This window comes from Podarcis gaigeae (genome assembly GCF_964106915.1).
Source record: "Podarcis gaigeae genome assembly, chromosome: 10".
In the NCBI taxonomy this organism is placed as follows: Eukaryota; Metazoa; Chordata; class Lepidosauria; order Squamata; family Lacertidae; genus Podarcis; species Podarcis gaigeae.
The window spans coordinates 11879466-11899714 of NC_139686.1; the positions used below are offsets into that span (position 1 = coordinate 11879466).

General features: G+C 47.2%; 1 protein-coding gene across 2 annotated transcripts in view; it reads right to left on the reverse strand.

Moving 5' to 3' along the window:
- The window catches only part of GYS2 (glycogen synthase 2), a 147635-nt gene that overhangs the window by 92676 nt on the left and 34710 nt on the right, over positions 1-20249 (reverse strand). The window contains exons 7-16 of one of the 2 annotated variants that reach the window (XM_083700289.1): positions 18475-18595; positions 17570-17676; positions 13214-13273; positions 12852-12930; positions 12161-12274; positions 9880-10006; positions 8956-9051; positions 7598-7761; positions 3299-3379; positions 1205-1719 (exon numbers count right to left, since the gene is read on the reverse strand). In XM_083700289.1, coding sequence (XP_083556415.1) covers positions 1498-1719; positions 3299-3379; positions 7598-7761; positions 8956-9051; positions 9880-10006; positions 12161-12274; positions 12852-12930; positions 13214-13273; positions 17570-17676; positions 18475-18595 — 1171 coding nt within the window. In that variant the 3' untranslated portion in view covers positions 1205-1497. Of the gene's footprint in view, positions 1-48; positions 1720-3298; positions 3380-7597; positions 7762-8955; positions 9052-9879; positions 10007-12160; positions 12275-12851; positions 12931-13213; positions 13274-17569; positions 17677-18474; positions 18596-20249 lie in introns of both variants that reach the window. The other variant, XM_083700288.1, reaches the window with a different exon arrangement.

The following is a 20249-nucleotide window of genomic DNA, read 5'->3' on the forward strand; positions in this document are numbered from 1 at the left end:
GCTGATCCCTTATTTTCGAGTCCCTCATTTTCAAATCTGTAAATTGACAGCTATGTTAATAGCCTCTCTCTCTCTCTCTCTCTCTCTCTCTCTCTCTCTCTCTCTGAGGGTATTGATTGTGCCTGTTAGACAAAACTTTTGGAGAGAAGGGCAAAAAGACTCACTTTTAGAAGCAGGTCTAAGCCAGCTACCAATTGTGAAAAGAATATTAGATATACATAATGATGCTTGGATCTCTCTGACTTACAGATGAGAGTCTCAAAGTTCTTAAGGTAGTTCCACGACAGAAAGCTCAAAATTTCTTCATTGCAAGAAGTCTGAAAACTGACCTTCAAGGTGTTTGAAGTCTTCTCTGATAACAGGGAGTAGTGCTCAAAAAGGTATCTGAACCAGCTTTGGACTGATGGGGGAAGGTTGGGGTTTTTAATCTGTGAATGGCCCTCCCAAGGCATTTGGTTGACTGAGGCAAAGAACAAAATGTTTTCCGCTGCCCCAAATTCCATGTACAGGACATGGCCAGACTAGCAGTCACAGCTTACTTCAACCCTGTCAATGAGACAGAAAGATAAATTTCGAAGGAGCAGACCAGGCCATGTGGGACACACAGCTCTAGCCAAAGCTTTGCCCCTAACCCCTTTCTCTCTAGTAACTGCTGCTTCACTTTGCCCATTGACAGGGCCGGCCCTGTATCCACAGCTGATGGATACAAACCGGATTTACTTGCATCGCACCAAATTGAAAAATAGCAGCAGGTTGAGTAGCAGCTCTAAGAACAGTAGCTGTTCTTTCCCTGCCAAATTTGCAGTCAATAGGTGGCACTTTGATCCTCCTTCTTACTGCCAATATATTAGGGTTAAAGGTAAAGGGTAAAGGGACCCCTGACCATTAGGTCCAGTCGTGGCCGACTCTGCGGTTGCGGCGCTCATCTCGCTTTATTGGCCAAGAGAGCCGGCATACAGCTTCTGGGTCATGGGGCCAGCATGACTAAGCCACTTCTGGCGAACCAGAGCAGCGCACGGAAACGCTGTTTACCTTCCTGCTAGAGCAGTACCTATTTATCTACTTGTACTTTGATGTGCTTTCGAACTGCTAGGTTGGCAGGAGCAGGGACCGAGCAATGGGAGCTCACCCCATGGCGGGGATTCGAACCGCCAACCTTCTGATCGCCAAGTCCTAGGCTCTGTGGTTTAACCCACAGCACCACTCGCGTCCATATTAGGGTTAGGGATTATTTTAAAAGCCAGCATACAATCCTGGTTTTTGACATACACTTCTAAATTATTTCTTCTACTGCCAAAGGGGGGGAAAGAACGAGGGAAGGGGGAGATGCACCATCAAAACTATTTATAATGGAGGAAAGAGGGCAGGGGATTCGAGGTATTTCAGACATCTAGCTCCCACCAGAATCATCCACACTTCCCTTACATCAGGTCGTACCCAACTTTAAGGTAACGTGTACAAGCAGGATTGGCAGTAACCATTTGCCACCAAGCTGCATCAGTTCCTATATTCTCCGTGCTGCTTCTTTTTCCCATCCGGCACAGCGCTGAGGGAGAAAGGGGCCTTTATGTTCTGCCTGTCCCTCTCAGCCTCTTCGTCCTCGTCATATCTTTCATCCTCCTCGTCCAGCTCTTCGTCGCTTTGGTGGGGGCTGTTGTGCTGAGAGACGGAGGGCGAGGGGGGCACCGATGGCGGGCGTGGGTACCGAAATCCTTCCGTCTGCAGGAGAAATGGAAGCGAGGGATAAATACGATGCAGGAAGGGCCCTTGATGTAAAAACGTGCCCTTCCTCCCCCTGCCACCCAAAATATTTTTCATTAATTTAAAAATGTACACTGAGGTCCAGCTCCGAGGGCCTTCTGGCGGATCCCTCACTGTGAGAAGTGAGGTTACAGGGAACCAGGCAGAGGGCCTTCTCGGTGGTGGCACCTGCCCTGTGGAACACCCTCCCATCAGATGTCAAGGAAATAAACAACTACTGTACCTGACTTTTAGAAGACGTCTGAAGGCCGCCCTGTTTAGGGAAGTTTTTAATGTCTCATGTTTTATTGCGCTTTTAATTATGTTTGGAGCTGCCCAGAGTGGCTGGGGAAACTCAGCCAGATGGGCGGGATATAAATAATAAATTATTATTATTATTATTATTATTATTATTATTATTATTATTATTGAAACACCTGTTTCTCAGACCGATGGTGACATGTTCAGTGGTCATGTCTGACTTATGCCCCTTGAAGCATAGGAGGAGTTTCTTTCCCCAGGGCTACAACAGTTTAACAAGAAGGTACAGCAACTTGGGATGTCAGTGGAACCTTTGTGATCGATGTCCCTACCATCTGCCAAGACTATAATAAAAACTAGGTTGTGGGATATTGAAGACCAAGAACTAACAGTAGCAGCAGAGAAAACATGTTCGCCTCTTTATTTTCATCTTTCTTGGGCACATGAAACTAATCATAATTACCTTGAATTTCTGCTTAAGCCTCAAGAAAGCAGGGCATTCTTGCTGGCCAGGTTTAATTCAAATCCTTCGAACCTCCTTTGCGGAAGGTTCCCAGGCAGGGTGGAAGGAGAAAGAACTTGCCCATGTGAAGACCACCTGGTGGAAACCCTTACACATATGGTTTTCAATTATAAACTATATGCTGATCTCTGCCAGCAATTTCTAGATCAACTCTGTATCCCCAAATGGAAACCAGAGTCAGAGGTCATACATTTTCTATTACTGGGGAATGATCAGGAGCTCACCATTGTAGTGGCTAAATATCTCTATTTGGTTTTTTGTCATCGAAATACACTGCAGACGTCTGATCTCCCTGGAGACCAAGAGATATGACGATAGACTGCTCTGCCTCCTTTCTTTTAGCAAATATTTAGTGCCAGTCGGGAAGTGGTGATTCTGTATTGATTTGTTTTGGATGTTGTATGTGAGGCCAATTTTTGAATTATGGTGCTGGAGGAGACGCTTGAGAGTCCCATGGACTGCAAGAAGATCAAACCTATCCATTCTTAAGGAAATCAGCCCTGAGTGCTCACTGGAAGGACAGATCCTGAAGCTGAGGCTCCCTGGAAAAGACCCTGATGTTGGGAAAGATGGAGGGCCCAAGGAGAAGGGGACGACAGAGAACGAGATGGTTGGACAGTGTTCTCGAAGCTACCAGCATGAGTTTGACCAAACTGCGGGAGGCAGTGGAAGACAGGAGTGCCTGGCGTGCTCTGGTCCATGGGGTCATGAAGAGTCTAAACAACAACACGTGAAGCCAATAAAGGTTTTACGGTACGATGTAGGAGGAGTTACCTTTGGTGGAGCATTTGGTTCCAGCACGAATTTTTCAGGAAATGTCCGACTAAGAGCCAAGTGCCTAGCGTGCATATAAAACTGTAAGGAAAGAGAAAGAGAGAGAGAGATGTAACTTAACGGTCCAGGCATTCACCCTCTCATGATCACAACTGCGTGAGAAGGTCCATGCCTTACCATGGTGTCCTTGTCACAACTCTATGACTTCTATGACTATGACTTCACGCAATCATTCACAGAATCGTAGAATTGTAGAGTTGGAAGGGACCCCATGGGTCATCGAGTCCAACCCCCTGCAATGCCGGAATCTCAACTAAAGCATCCATGACAGATGGCCATCCAACCTCTGCTTAGAAACCTCCAAGGAAAGAGAGTCCACCACCTTCTGGGGGTGTCCATTCCACTGTCAAACAGCTCGTGTCAAGAGAAAGTTCTTCCTAATGTTTAGTTGGAATATCCTTTCTTGTAACTTGAAGCCATTGGTTCGAGTCCTACCCTCCAGAGCAGGAACAAATGGGCTTGCTCTGTCTTTCATGTGATGGGCCTTTAGATATTTGAAGGTGCCTATCACATCTCCTCTCAGTCTCCTCTTTTCCAGGCTAAACATCCAACTTCCTAAACCGTTGCTCATCAGGCTTGGTTTCCAGACACACTAATAAGCCCAGGCTTGTAGTGGACTTTCGGGCCGTCAATTCGGTGTCAGAACCAGTAGCCTTCCCCATGCCCAGGATTGACGACATTTTGACCAGGGTAAGGAAGGGAAAGATTTTTACCAAGCTGGACCTGAGGGGGGCGTATAACCTGATACGGGTGAGGAAGGGGGATGAATGGAAAACTACCATGTTCACCCCCTTGGGGGCCTTTGAGTATCTCGTTATGCCCTTCGGACTACAGGGGGGCTCAGCCTGTTTCCAATCATTCATGAATCACGTGCTGGGACCTTTGCTCTATAAGAACTGTGTAGTCTTCTTAGACGATGTGTTAGTCTACTCAGAGGATGAAGAGCAGCATGTCCGAGATGTCCGGGAGGTCCTAAGCCGACTGCAAGCAAACCAGCTGTGGGTCAAGCTGGAGAAGTGCCAGTTCCATACCAGAGAGGTGGAATTCCTTGGGTACCGTTTGTCAGACAAGGGATTGGCCATGGATCCTAGCAAAGTCCAAGCGGTACTGGAATGGAAGACACCCAGAACCAGGAAAGACGTGCAGAGATTCCTGGGGTTTGGAAACTTCTATCGGAAGTTCATCAAAAACTTTGCCCACTTAACGGTTCCCATCACCGATTGTCTCAGTAGTAAGAAGAAATTTGCATGGACGGAAGAGGCGCAGCGAGCATTTGAAAAGCTAAAGAAAGCATTCGCTTCGGAAGAACAGCTCTTGCACGTGGATCTACAGAAACCGATGAGGGTGGAAACAGATGCATCAGATCGAGCGGTAGGGGCGGTTCTGCTCCAGCCGGGGAAGGATGCGTCGGACTGGAGACCGTGTGCCTTTTTCTCGCGGAAGTTGAATAAATCCGAAAGGAACTACATAGTGTATGACAGGGAACTGCTCGCCATTTATGAAGCGTTTCGACGATGGCGGCACCTGCTAATAGGAGCACAGCACAAGGTTCAGGTGTGCACGGACCACAAGAACCTGGAATATTGGCGAACGGCCAGAGTACTGAACCAGAGACAAGTGCGATGGGCGCAGGAATTTTCCAAATTTCATTTTGAGATTCGCTACGTACCGGGACCAGAGAACGTGAGAGCGGACGCTCTCTCTCAAAAACCAGAGTATATGGAGGGGGAGGGAGCGCCAGAAGAGAGACATGTCATCCCCGAGGACCACTGGGTGTGTGGGGCAGCATTGGTAGGGCAACGAGAACTAGTAGAAGGGACAGAGAATGATGAATACGCCCAAGAGAAGCTCAGAGGGCTCAGGAGAGCCGGGGAGATCACCGGGGGTTTTGAAGAAAAGAACGGGGCGTTGTACTACAAGGGGGCCTTGTACATACCAGAAGGGGAATTGAGGGGTAGGGTACTCAAACAACTGCACGACAGCCCCACCGCGGGGCACTTTGGGCAACACAAAACAATGTGGTTAGTTACCAGGCAATTCTGGGGGCCCAAGGTGAGGGAAGATGTACGAGAGTATGTAAGGGGGTGCGACCGCTGCCAGCGAGCAAAGGGGGAAAGGGCGGCACCAGCGGGGTTGGTGGAACAATTACCCACACCTGAACGACCATGGGAGGCAGTTTCCATAGATTTCTTGACGGATTTACCAAGATCCAAGGGGAAAACTGCGGTAATGCTAGTGGTAGACCTGTTAACCAAGATGTGCCACTTTATAGCTTGCTCACATGCGGTAACGGCAGAAGAAACCGCCAGGTTGTTTGTAAAACACGTTTTTAGGTTGCATGACGCCCCCTTGAGGGTGGTTACAGATCGAGGGAAACAATTTACGTCCAGGTTCTGGAGGAAGCTCATGAGCTTACTGCACATAGAGGTCAATTTCTCAACCGCCAGACACCCAGAAACAAATGGGCAGGCGGAAAGGACAAACAGTATTCAGCAACAATATCTGAGGTGTTATGTAAATGACAGGGAGAATGATTGGGTAGAGAAATTAGCCCTGGCCGAATTCGCGTACAATAACGCGGAAAATGTGTCCACGGGCATGAGTCCGTTTTTGGCTAATTATGGGTGTCACCCCAGGGCCTTTCCAGAGGAAGGGGGGAAGGATGGAGCGTACCGGCAGCGGAACATTTTGTGGAAGAAATGGAAGCAATACACCAACAGCTCAAAATGAATTTGGATAGGGCCAAGGCAGAATACAAGAAGCAGGCAGATTGGAACAGAAGGGAAGGAGAGACCATAAGGGTGGGGGGCCGGGTGTGGTTGTCAACACAAGGGTTACCGTTCAAAGGCGGTTGCAAAAAATTGCGGCCAAAATGACTGGGACCCTTCGAGGTTATACAGCAGGTCAATACGGTGGCCTTTAAACTCAGGCTGCCAGACAACATGAAACTGCATCCAGTATTCCATAGGTCATTACTATCACCATACAGGGAGGGGCGAGAATTTGGGGAACGCGAAAGTGAGGTTACTGCGGCACTGCAAGTAGAAGAGAGGGAGCGGAGCAGTCATGTAGCAGAAATTCTCGACTCTCGGTGGAAGGGGAGACAGGTGGAGTACCTAGTGGCATGGGAAGGGGAATCGGAGTCCGAAAATACCTGGTTACCGGCAGAAATAGTCAAGGATGAGGTCTTAATAGGAACATTTCATCGCCGGTTCCCAAGGAAGTCCCAGCCCTTGGCTAGGTTCTGGGAGGAACACTTCGGCACCACTGATGAGGACGAGGAATTCGAGGGGTTCCCAGAATCAGGACAGGAAGAGGAAGAAGAATCAGATGGGGAAGAGTATGGGGAAAGAAGGGATAGGAATAGGTGGAGAGCGGTTTTTGAGTCCACCGAAGATGAGGAGGATTCCTTCCGGGGGTTCCCAGCCTCACCACCCAGAGAAGAGGGGGAAACAAGGGGTGAGGGGGGTCCTGGAGGGGAGGTGGATGTCAGGGAACTGCCATCGGAGAGTCAGGTGGTGGAAGGGCTCAAGGAGGCTAGGAGAGCCTCGGATGCGGAGGAAGGAACCAGTAGGGGGAGAGGGAGAGTTCCTGCAGAAACTCAATCGGAGGAAGGGCTCCAAGATGTTTCCAGTGAGAATAGCGGGGAAGGCTCAGGACCTCCGCTGGGGACGCCCACTCCGCGGAGGAAACTGTCACACAGAGAATCCAGAAGAAGAGTCTCCGTCAAGGAACTCTTATGTTGGAGTAAATTCCGGAAATGCCCACTGACGGATTCTGCCAGCGATTGAGGTAGCCATGCACCCATGGCTCCTCGGACTGGGAAAGTTTAGGAACTGATGGTAAAGCTTGGAGGCTTTAAATGCTTACGCACGAGCAGCCCCCTTTTCCCATTACATTATTATTATTAAAAGCGGGCATAGCAATGGATGTTGTTCTTGCCTTGCACATTAGGTTACATCTCAGCCAAGAATAAGTCAGAGATTAATACACAGAGACATGCCTCCATCTCCCAGTCAGGCATTGCAGTTCAAGGATACATTTCAGCAAGGCAAAAACCACCTGAGGAGAGGTAGAGCTGATGAAAAGTGTGGCCAGGGTTGGCGGTGTGGCCTGTGGAGAATCCTAAGGGCCAGATAAGAGAGGCCTGGAAGGCTGCATTCATCCTCTAGGCCGAAGTCGCCAACCCCTGATCTCAAGCAACAGGGAGCGTGATACACATGCAATCATTCAGTGTACCCTGCCTAGATATCGCCAGTCCAGCAAGTCCGAGAGCCTCTCCGTTCGGTTTCTCTGAACGATCCTTTGCCGACGTGACTGCTGGCAGAATCCATACAGGAACTGCGTCAGCTGGTTACAGGACTCATCTGGGGAGCGGAATCTCCTGTCCACAATGTAAATACCTGCAGGAGACAAACCAAGATTGGAAAGAAAAGAGTTTGCAGTTGCTCTTTGGCCTTTGAAGGCTTCTGTTGCATCTGTCATTATGCATAATAATGACCTTTGCAAAATCCCATCCCTCATCAAGTGGAGATGTTTGTGCTTTGTATAGCCAATCTGAACTCTCCTCTTCTCCCACTCTCTTTTTAAAGTGGAGAGGAACTTTGGAAGGTCCAAAATGTGGGATATATCCAGCCTCATATAACCAACCTCTAATTAATGCATGGAGGGGTTAAGACCATAGAGTACATTGTTCTGCCAGGCTTAGCTAAGTCACATCCCCTAACCTTGGGAGGAAGGACTACCAAACTTTTTGTTCTCCAACTTTCCTCCATCCTGCCGTGATGTGAACCCTTCCAGTAAGGATGTCTGAGCTAGAGGCTCAAAGCTTAGACCGTGTGGCTTCAGCAAGCCATCTTTGTGTTTCTATGCAAATAATTTAGGAAATTAGCATTTTTGAAACTAAGTCACCCTGCCTATCTTTTCTTGCTGCTATATGGAAAAACACATGAATTGGGCCTTTGAAGAGTTTGTAAGTAAACCATTTTTAACTCACCAAATGTGTGGTGATTTTCTATACTAAGGGAAGTGGGAAACTTAGGAAATACAGTGGTACCTCCAGTGATGAACTTAATTTGTTCTGGAGGTCTGTTCTTAACCCGAAACCATTCGTAACATGAGGTGCGCTTTTGCTAATGGGGCCTCCCGCTGCTGCCAGGCCACTGGCGCACGACTTCCGCTCACATCCCGGGACAAAGTTTGCTACCAGGAGACCTACTTCTGGGTTAGCGGAGCTCATTATCCAAAGCGTTTGTAAGGTGGAAGGTATGTAACCCGAGGTTCCGTTGTAACTTAGAAGGGGATATTTTAAAGGCCTAACTGTCTATATTTCCGTGATTTACTTTGCTACATGTTTTGTGATTTTAGATTTCTGCTGGGGCTTTCTCACCAAAGAGTGATTGTCCCAAGCCTGGATCTAGACATTCAGAGAATTCTCCTTTTAGTCTGTAACCAAAATATTAACCAAAAATGCAGCACAAAAACCTGCAACCAAATCAGCCCAATCTCTCAAAGTTGGGAAAAAGCATGTGGAAATGCACTGTGCTGGCTAACCTCTAGCACATTAATAATCTGTTCCATGGCTGCAATGTCCTCACCGTAGGCAGCTGGGTCAGCCACATGCTCCTGCATGAAACAGCCAAATCCGGAGAGATTTGTTGTCACGCTGGGAATCCCCATGACGGTGCACTCAGCTGCCAAAAGACAAAGAAGGTTTAACTCTCACAGTGATGTGCAACTTTGCAGGGTCACACCAGAAGCAGGCTGCATTGAAACTGTGCGCCCCCCCATCTGTAATAATAATAATAATAATAATAATAATAATAATAATAATTTATAACCCGCCCTCCCCGGCCAGAGCCGGGCTCAGGGCAGCTAACACCAATAAAATCACAGTAAAAACATAATAGGGGAAAAAGAGAGGAGGGAAAAAACACAATTTAAAATACAGGTTAAAATGCAATTTAAAATGCAGCCTCATTTTAAAATAGCCGATAAATCAAGACATTAAGGGGAGGGAAACATAAGGATCAGATCGAGTCCAAACCAAAGGCCAGGCGGAACAGCTCTGTCTTGCAGGCCCTGCGGAAAGATGTCAAGTCCCGCAGGGCCCTAGTCTCTTGTGACAAAGCATTCCACCACGTCGGGGCCAGTGCTGAAAAGGTCCTGGCCCTAGTTGAAACCAATCTAACCTCCTTGAGGCTCAGGACCTCCAAAATGTTGTCATTTGTGGACCGTAAGGTCCTCCGCGGGGCATACCAGGAGAGGCGGTCCCGTAGGTATGTGGGTCCTAGGCTGCATAGGGCTTTAAAGGTCAAAACCAGACCTTGAACCTGACCCTGTACTCCACCGGGAGCCAGTGCAGTTGGTAAAACACTGGATGAATGTGATCACGCAGCAAGGACCCTGTAAGGAGCCTCGCCATTGCATTCTGCACCTGCTGGAGTTTCTGGGTCAGCTTCAAGGGCAGCCCCGCGTAGAGCGAGTTACAATAAAAGGCAGTGAGTCTGTCATTTGCTTACCGGGAGTGTAACCCCAGGGTTCATAGTATGATGGGAATACCCCAAGATGGCAGCCTCTGACAAACTCTTCGTAGTCCATCGGCAATAAGGGACTCGTTGAAGAAAGGAATTCAGGGTGCAAGATCACCTGAATGAGAAGAAGAAAACCCACACAAACATTGCCTTTAGAGGTGTAATTAAAAAAAAGGGGAATTTTCAAATCTAGCAGTCCCTTGCTATGTCCAGCAGAGACACAACCCACCTGAGCAGTGCCAGATTTACGTATGAGCAAAACAAGCTATAGCTTAGGGCCTCACTCTCTTGGGGCCCCCCAAAAAAATTAAAGAGGAAAAAACCTGGATGCACATTTCCAGAATATAAGATAAAAAACAAATAAAATAAAACCTAATAGAACAACAGTGTTTTGTGTTGTGTAGGCTCCTATGATGTAAGTAATGGGACCCGCCTTCTAGCCTGCTCCCTAAAATATCACTGGTTTGCTCTTTTCTATATATAGGGTGCCTACATTCTGCATGTAATATACTTCTTCTTAATTGTATTTCACTATTAATATACTTCTTCTTAACTGTATTTCAGTTCAACAATTACTTTGTATTTTGTTATGTGCAAATGGCTTTAGATACCTATTTGGTCCATAAATGACCATATAGCATATATGCAACACAAAAACAAGCAGCAATTTGTTGTTGACAAAGAACAGCTGGACATAGAAAGGGCCCCATTACCTTCAGTAGCTTAGGGCCTCATCAAACCTAAATCCGGCCCTGCGACATGAGTGACAGCTGCTCTTCACACATAGGAACCAGGAGGTGAGCATAATTGATCTATGTGGGATGGTTGAACTTCCAGATTGGATTACTGCAATGTGCTCTGCATGGGGCTTTCCCATTGAAGATGACTTGGGAAATTTCAATTGGTGCAAAATGCAAAATTACTGGCTAGTATTTAATTTAGAACTCATATAACCCGTTTGATCCTGGACTCAATTCACTAAATAAATAAGCCTGTTGCAGCAAAAACTGAAGACTCTTTTGGCATCTTAAGGATTCCTGGCTGGGGTTCAGTTTAGACCTCATATAGCCCCTGTTTTAAAACTGGCTGCCTTGGTTGCCGTCTGGGGGTTCAAGGGTGGGAATGGCTGGTCTAGTTAAAAGGAACTCACGTAGCAGCAATAGTACTGGGAGAGAAAGATCAATGACCTGGCTTGGATTAGGACAGTGTCATGTTTTCCCTCCTGCCTTCTGAAAATAATGCATCTTTTTTATAATTATTATTATTATTATTATTATTATTATTATTATTATTTATTATTTATACGCCATCCATCTGGCTGGGCCTCCCCAGCCACTCTGGGCGGCTTCCATAGAAACCAAAAATACAGTAAAATATCACACGTTAAAAACTTATCTGAACAGGGCAGCCTTAAGATGTCTTCTGAATGTCAGGTAGTTGTTTATCACTTTGACATCTGCTGGAAGGGCGTTCCACAGGGCGGGCGCCACTACCGAGAAGGCCCTCTGCCTGGTTCCCTGTAGCTTTGCTTCTCACAATGAGGGAACCGCCAGAAGGCCCTTGGCGCTGGACCTCAGCGTCCGGGCAGAATGATGGGGGTGGAGACGCTCCTTCAGGTATACTGGACCGAGGCCGTTTAGGGCTTTAAAGGTCAGCACCAACACTTTGAATTGTGCTCAGAAACGTACTGGGAGCCAATGTAGGTCTTTCAAGACCGGTGTTATATGGTCTCGACGGCCGCCCCCAGTCACCAGTCTAGCTGCCACATTCTGGATTAGTTGTAGTTTCCGAGTCACCTTCAAAGGTAGCCCCACGTAGAGTGCATTGCAGTAGTCCAAGCGGGAGATAACCAGAGCATGCACCACTCTGGCGAGACAGTCTGCAAGCGGATAGGGTCTCAGCCTACGTACCAGATGGAGCTGGTAAACAGCTGCCCTGGACACAGATTTGACCTGTGCCTCCATGGACAGCTGTGAGTCCAAAATGACTCCCAGGCTGCGCACCTGGTCCTTCAGGGGCACAGTTACCCCATTCAGGACCAGGGAATCCTCCACACCTGCCCCCCTCCTGTCCCCCCAAAACAGTACTTCTGTCTTGTCAGGATTCAACCTCAATCTGTTAGCCACCATCCATCCTCCAACCGCCTCCACACACTCACACAGGACCTTCACCGGCCTCACTGGTGTACTCTGTGTACCAGCTGTTCCAGATTTTTTAAGGCAGAGAAGACATGGAAATATATATTTTTTTAAAGCCCTGAGAGTTGCACCTTGACTCGATCTGTCCGGTTGTTGAAAAGGCCGATGCGTCTAATGGTGCTCAGGATTGGGTCGGTGGAATCATCGATCATGTTGTGGGTTGTCACCGGCGGAAGTCCCTGTCGCTGCAACAGAACAAGATGTGCATTTGGGGACATGTTTCAAATAAACACAAAAAAGGCAAGTTTGTAGCCAATGGGGTCTAAAGACCAGCATAGCCTTTTTGAAGTGGCCCCAATTTATTTGGAACCTTCTGAATTCAGAAGGAAGTTGACCATCTCTGTGGTTACTTTTAGGAAACTCGTTTCATGCTCTTTTAAGGTTTCAAGGGTGGGTTGTTGTTGTTGTTTAAAAGGTTTCTATTTATATCTTATTCTGCTGTGATTTTCTTTATTATAAGCCACACAGCGGGCCTTAATGGGCCTGGGAAAGGGATAGGTTGTAGCCAACCAAGTTCTCCTCAGAGTAGTAGAAATTAATACATCGTTATACACAGAAGAAATTAATAGTTGTGCTCATTAACATCAATGGGTCTACTCTGAGTAGGCCCAGAACAGGATACAACCCATAGCATTTAAAGAAAATAAGTAACTTTTTAAAAAGAATGATATTGATGGTATGTAGATTTACTACTCTAGTGAGAGCTAGACTATAAGACAAATTTTATGCTTTCCATTAAATAATCAGAAAAAAGCCTCTAACCTGAGTTGAATAGATGGCCCGTTTTATGATGGTGAGGTCATCACGATCTATGATCTTGCTCATATCAGGGATTTCTCCTCTGTGGGTGCAATAGGGAAGATCTTTTTTTGTGAAAAGAAGGGAAGCATTTCCCAAGATAATCATTTAAAATTTCTGAAGCAGGAGCTCTCTCTGGCCCACAATACTGGGATTGTTTAACTAACCCAGAACTTCATACGCAAAACATAACTCTACAGTGAAATATGAGACACCTGAATCCATCTGTCATGGATGCTTTAGCTGAGATTCCTGCATTGCAGGGGGTTGGACTAGATGACCCTTGGGTCCCTTCCAGTTCTATGATTCTGTGAATGAGAGCTCACCTTAATAGTGCATCATAGAGCTTTTTGCCAAATTTTTCCTTGAGCAAATGCGCAGTGTCCCTAAGAGAGAGAGAGAAAGAAAGAGATCATCATTAAAGACTTCCGATCCACTTTCTCCTGTGTGAATGTTTCCCATATGAATCATGTTGATCTCTGCTTCTTCTTTTTCCTGCCAGCCTCCCCCAACTTGGTGCCCTTCAGACGCTGGACTACAAAGCCACTTCCGAGCTCGAGAGGAGGTGGGGTTGCGGGCTTCACGCCTTCCCCACGTGCGCAGGGGCTGGCTCCCAGCCTCCGCACCATTGAGGGAATCCTTGGCTGTGTCATCTCCCTAGCCAGCCAATCGGCTGGCCTGGGGGGGAGGCGTGGTTTGCGCTATTTAACATGGGCACGGCCAAGGATCTCCCTCTTTTGCTGCCACAGCTCCTCCGGTTTCCCACCCTCCCGCCCTTTAGGTTTTCATTAAGACCTTGCTATGGACTTCGGTTGGTCGCCGTTAAGGGGCCTGGTAGGAATTTTTCCACTTGGCAAATTGGCACCAGCCACTTGGTTTTTTCACCTACCTTGTAGCAAATCGCCACAACTTCCTAGGATTGGCGTTTAGGCATTGGTAGGGATTGGTAGGGGTATTGTTATGCAGATGAAGGGGGGAGGAAGCGCCATCACCTCCCCCGCATATTGAAGGGTAATCCAGTAAAGCAGTGTTTCCCAACCTTGGGCCTCCAGCTGTTTTTGAACTACAATTCCCATCATCCCTGACCACTGGTCTTGCTAGCTAGGGATGATGGGAGTTGTAGTCCAAAAACAGCTGGAGGCCCAAGGTTGGGAAACACTGCAGTAAAGGATTCCGGGGGGCGTGGCCCTGTCTGAAGCCTATGGAGGTGAGGGCCTAAGGCACGCCCCCTAGCAGTGACCCCGGGGGAGTTCCTAGTTGATATGCATCAGCAGGTCTCCCCCTACTGGTGGTTAACCCTTCCCAGTCTTCAAGCAAACAGGCTGAAGCCGGATAGTCGGTAGGACCAATGCCTAAGCCAATACCGCTCATCACCAATAAAGTTGTGGCCATTTTTTAGCCCATTAACCTAAATACTTGTGTCATGTGTCGTTATTTCCACCAGGGGGAGGCGGGAACCTGCCACGCAACTCCCATCACCCCTGACCATTGGCCATATTGGCTGGGAGGAGGAATCGAACAACATTTAGAGGGCATTTGGGTGAGCAAAGTTGTGTTCCCCTGATCGCAGAAATGTTCGAGGGGCAGCAGTGCCTGGGTTTGGCTTCCTTTGCAAGGAAGAGAACACTAGAGATCTATGACATTTTTTTTGTGTTGCAATTTTTGGGGAACCCATGGCCCTCCAGATGTTGTTGGACACAACTCCCATCAACCCAAGACAACATGGCCAATGGTCAAGGATGAGAGGAACTGTAGTCCAGCAAGGGACACAGGCTCCACATCCCTATTGTAATATTTGCTTTATTTACAAATATGCCAATAGATGGAAGATAAGCAAACACGAGCACTCCTAGCAGGTCACAAATCCACTGTCCCCAAATCACCTACTGCAAGGTATCTCAACATCCTGCCAGCCTTCAGTTCACTCCCTGAACCTCTCTAAGGTGGCTGTGTCATGCTTTACAGAGGACAGTTCTCTACTCAAGGTCTAGTTTAAAGATAACAGACCATAAGAAGGAAAAATAGGAGAGGCTCTGAAGTCCACCATCAACAGTGAGACCAGGGCAGCAGACTAAGAAGGCATACCAATCCACCTGGCTGCAGCTTTCCCTGCTGTGTTGACAGGTAAAGGTAAAGGTAAAGGGACCCCTGACCATTAGGTCCAGTCGTGGCCGACTCTGGGGTTGCGGCGCTCATCTTGCTTTATTGGCTGAGAGAGCCGGCTTACAGTTTCTGGGTCATGTGGCCAGCATGACTAAGCCACTTCTGGCGAACCAGAGCAGTGCACGGAAACGCCATTTACCTTCCCGCTGGAGTGGTACCTATTTATCTACTTGCACTTTGACAAGCTTTCGAACTGCTAGGTTGGCAGGAGCTGGGACCGAGCAACGGAAGCTCACCCCATTGCGGGGATTCGAACTGCCGACCTTCTGATCGGCAAGTCCTAGGCTCTGTGGTTTAACCCACAGCACCACCCGCGTCCCTCTGTGTTGACAGGTATTGCTTTTCTATTTAATTTGAATAACTATTTCTAAGCTTTTACGTGTGCATATAAAACTCGCATGTGCATAAAGTTCTGACCCCGCCATTCCAGAACTGCAGTTTCACCCCGCACATGGACATTAGCTGTGGGGCAGGGGAAGAAAATGTATTTCCTATTGCGGAGAGATCTCTGTATCTCTCCCGCTGAGGAAACACCGTACAACTGCAGCTCCCCAAGGAGATATTGGGCATAGGACACATGGTTTTGTGTTTCATTTGGAACACCTTTAAAAGAGAAGGATGTGGTTACTTTATCAGACCACAAGGCAGCAGTCTCTAAAACACCTAGTGCAAGTTGGATACATGGTCCAGAAATGGCAAGAGTTACTGTGATGCAGAAGCAAAACTGCCTCTTGCCAAATTCCTTCCTGTTTCATTCTTTCTCTTATTTTTTTTCTCCCTTTCAATTCTCCTCCTGCCAAAATTCCCCTTCCTGCCTAATGACTGCAGACACAGCGGGGTTCACCCTAATTTTGCAAACTGCGCATCAGATCCAGGTCTTGAACCAGGTGTGTGGGCATTGACCCAATTCAATAAGAGTAAGATGGGAACCACAGCTTGAGCAAGCCCTGGGTCAGCTGCCAGATATTTCATAGAATAAATTGGGTGGTGTGCAACTATATTTTACTTAGAGCGGACCTCCTGAAATTAAAGGACCTAACTTGGTCAGGTTCACCCTTTTGGCAAACATGAAACCCACCAGCCGTTTCACACACCAGAAGCAGTCGATCAATCAGTCATGGACTGTCATGAATCAACCAGTCAGTCACGGACTGTCATGGACTGGTTGGACACAGAGGAACGGTGGGAGGATCTATCAGGGAACCCCCAAAGGAAGAAGACTCAGAGCCAGGGGATGGGTGTTGGGACAATGAGGAGCGGTCAGAAGAGGGAGAAGACTGGAAGGCGGAGGTGTCGGAAGCTGAAGAGGCAACAGGGCTTAGTGAGCTGGGGGAGTCAGTGACAGAGGGCAGTCCAGACTCAGAAGCAGGAGAGGAGGGAGGCAAAGACGCAGAGATGAGTGCGGCTGGTAAAGATTCATGGGTGCCTCCTCTCGCTCCTACTGCAACAAGCTCCGCTCCCCCTTGGTCTCCCAGAACCAGGAGAGGCATGAAGAGGGAGGAGCAGAGACAGCAGCCTCTCCACGTGTCCCTATTTTCTAGGGATGTCCCTGATTTAGAGAAGCCATCTTGGTTTCTGATTTGATCCCGGAATGTCCCACTTTTCCTTAGGATGTCCCCATTTTCATTGGAGAAATGTTGGGGGGTATGGAGGACGCAGGTGGCGCTGTGGGTTAAAGCCTCAGCGCCTAGGACTTGCCGATTGAAAGGTCGGCGGTTCGAATCCCTGCGGCGGGGTGCGCTCCCGCTGCTCGGTCCCAGTGCCTGCCAACCTAGCAGTTCGAAAGCACCTCCGGGTGCAAGTAGATAAATAGGGACCGCTTACCAGCGGGAAGGTAAACGGCGTTTCCGTGTGCGGCTCTGGCTCACCAGAGCAGCGATGTCACGCTGACCACGTGACCCGGAAGTGTCTCCGGACAGCGCTGGCCCCTGGCCTCTTAAGTGAGATGGGCGCACAACCCCAGAGTCTGGCAAGACTGGCCCGTACGGGCAGGGGTACCTTTATCTTTACCTTTATGGAGCTATTCGACTCCTGAGCCATCTGAAGGCAATCCTGTATAGGGAAGTGGTTTTTTTATTAAAAAATGTTTAATGTTTTATTATGTCTTTATATTTATATATATTGGAAGCTGCCCAGAGTGGCTGGGCCAACCCAGTAAGATGTGTGGGGTATAAATAGTAAAATTATCATTATGGAATGGGACGTCCCTATTTTCATTGGAGAAATGTTGGAGAGTATGAGACAGGTGCGCTGGCAGTCTCAGATTGCTTGGAGGGGACCTGGGAGAGGAGGGGGCTTAGGCGACTGTGGGGAGACGAGGACCTTCAGTCTCGGCTCCTGCTTCAAGGGGGCAGGACCTGCCAGAGATGAGTTGCTCTGCTCATTAGGCCTGACACTCCTGTGCAGATCCTGTTTTTGCTAATAAAGAGTTAACTTCAACTTGCTCTGTGTGATTTACCGCTGGCTCCCTCCTGTCATTAACTCTTTTGCCACGCCAAAAGAGAAAGAAAGAGGTTTACCATAGCTGCTTCCGGACTGCCTGGCCTTTCAGGGTTTCCACGTTGAAATTGTTGGTATTTGCTGGCATTATGAAGAACACCACGACGGTGACATCGCTCCTGTGCACCTGAATGAAGAAAAGATGCCCGTCTCAACAGGGAGAGATTTTTTGCAATGCCCTCCCCTTATTGCTCATCTTGTTTGACCTTTAAAGACCTAAATGGTTTGGAACCACGTTATCCGAAAGACCACTGACACCAGGGTTGGGAAACCTTTTTTCAGACCAAGGGCCGCATTCTGTTCTGGTCAGCTTCCTAGGGGCCACATGATACTGTTTGCTGTTGCAAGGGGCCAAAGTGGGCGGAGCAAAGAATATTCATCCAGGCAAGGAAGAAGCATTATCAGAGTTCAAAGACACATTCCAGCCAGGCAAAAACACTCATGGAGGATGTAAAGCAGAGCTGGTGAGGGGTGTGGCCTAGGAATAGGAGGTGTGGCCTAAGGATAGTCCCAATGCAAAAATCGGATGCCGTTCCATTGCACTATTAGTCTTCCCCTAGCCCATACATATCAGATTTGACTATGTGTGCGCTGCATCTGAGACAGCCAAGTGGCAAAGACCATTGCACCATATCCATTGCACTATACATATGTGAGTTTGTATTATACCCTTGTTGAGCTTTGTGTAGAGGCAGGGCCCATAAAGTACATGCATAAAATCTCAGTAGCAGTCCCCAGCATCTCTAACAGTATTTAGTCCTTCTCACATGCAATGTATTTGCACTCTTCCATTGCCTCTTGACACAGACAGATGCCAACTCGATTCATTGTGCTCTGTCTCTGGGACCCGGAGGACAGCTGCCAGTCAGAGCAGGCGAGGGAAACAGACTAAGGCAGCCTCATATGAATTTGCATTTTTTCTTACCCTCAAGAGGAAGTTCAATCTTGATAAGGCCTCTAAAAACATGTCGGCTCCTTTGTTTGAAAACTCGTATCTCCCAGCAATGAAGAAAAACAAAGTCCTTTCAAGGTTGAAATCAAGATGTCTGAAATCAAGGGCAAACAAACGTAAAATGGGTCAAGTGGTCGATCAAAGAGGGCTCATGGTAAACTGTGCTGCCGACTGAAGGTCATTGACACAGCAACAACACTGCAGGTTTCCTGTTCTACCTCTCATCTGCGTGAATCTTGACTAGCCAACACACACAGCGATGGCACCAGTGTTGTGGAACGCCCTCCTGGCTGAAATATGAATGCCACCATCTGCACTGGCAGTCTTGAAGACACACCTGTTTGGGCAAGCAGTCCCCTGAACTTGATTGTTTTTTTTAATTGTTTGTTTACTTATTAATTGTAATGCTTTTAAATGCCCCTACTTTATGGTGTATCATAAATATGGGTGCTTTTAGCATTTGGATGGAACTGTTTCGTTGTTTATTTAAAACTGTGCACTGCTTAGAAGCCATTAAAGCATGAAACTAGTCTGTTAATCAGATAGTAATAGCCATTGTTAACAATAAGAACATAAAGCCCAGATGAGTAAACTGTGATCCTCCAGGGGTTGTTAGATTACAGCTACTGTCTTTACTGAAAGAGTATCTCATGCCATATATACACAATCCGTCACAGCATTCTGTTGCTGTTATTTATCATTATATATTCTGTAGCACTTAATGTAGCAAAATCTAAGCCTGATGAAACAGTAAGTTTTCTGCATCTGTTTATAAATCTGGGCAAAGCGGGTTCCTCCTGGATTGCCAGCGACCCCAGTACAGGCTGGTAAATCCTCTATCCCAGTAACTAAAGCTGCATATTGTTTCTCTGCTCTTTGGAATAATGAGAGCAACAGATGATTCTCAGTTTTTCCATCTTAAATTCTGTTTTCTACATTTCCACAGCAGTTTACAATTTTTTAAAAAAATTCTTAGCATTTTAGTGAAAATTTCTCTTAAGAAACTCATTGGCAAAACTTTGCAAGCAATTTTTCCTAGTATGCTATTTTCACTAATCTATGCATTTTAAGGCACACTTTGCCCTCATGAATCCTTTTTGTACACTTGGCTGGACAACTGCACTGTAAAATTTGGAGAAGTGTGAACTTTGGATGATGGCTGTGTTTCAGTTTCTATAGAGGAAAATGGTAGAATGGGAAAAACCAGAGATCTATTCAAGAAAATTGGAGATCTGAAAGGAACATTTCATACAAAGATTACCCTAATAAAGGACAAAAGTGGTAAGGACCTAACAGAAGCAGAAGACATCAAGAAGAGGTGGCAAGAATACACAGAGGAACTATACCAGAAAGAAATGGATGTCTCGTATACCCCAGGTAGTGTGGTTGCTGACCTTGAACCAGACATACTGGAGAGTGAAGTCAAATGGGCCTTAAAAAGCACTGCTAATAACAAGGCCAGTTGAAGTGATGATATTCCAGCTGAACTATTTAAAATTTTAAAAAGATGATGCTGTTAAGGTGCTACACTCAATATGTCAGCAAGTTTGGAAAACTCAGCAGTGGCCAGAGGATTGGAGAAGATCAGTCTACATCCCAATCCCAAAGAAGGGAAGTGCCAAAGAATGCTCCAACTACTGCACAATTGCACTCATTTCACACGCTAGCAAGGTTATGCTTAAAATTCTACAAGGCAGGCTTAAGCAGTATGTGGACCGAGAACTCCCAGAAGTGCAAGCTGGATTTCG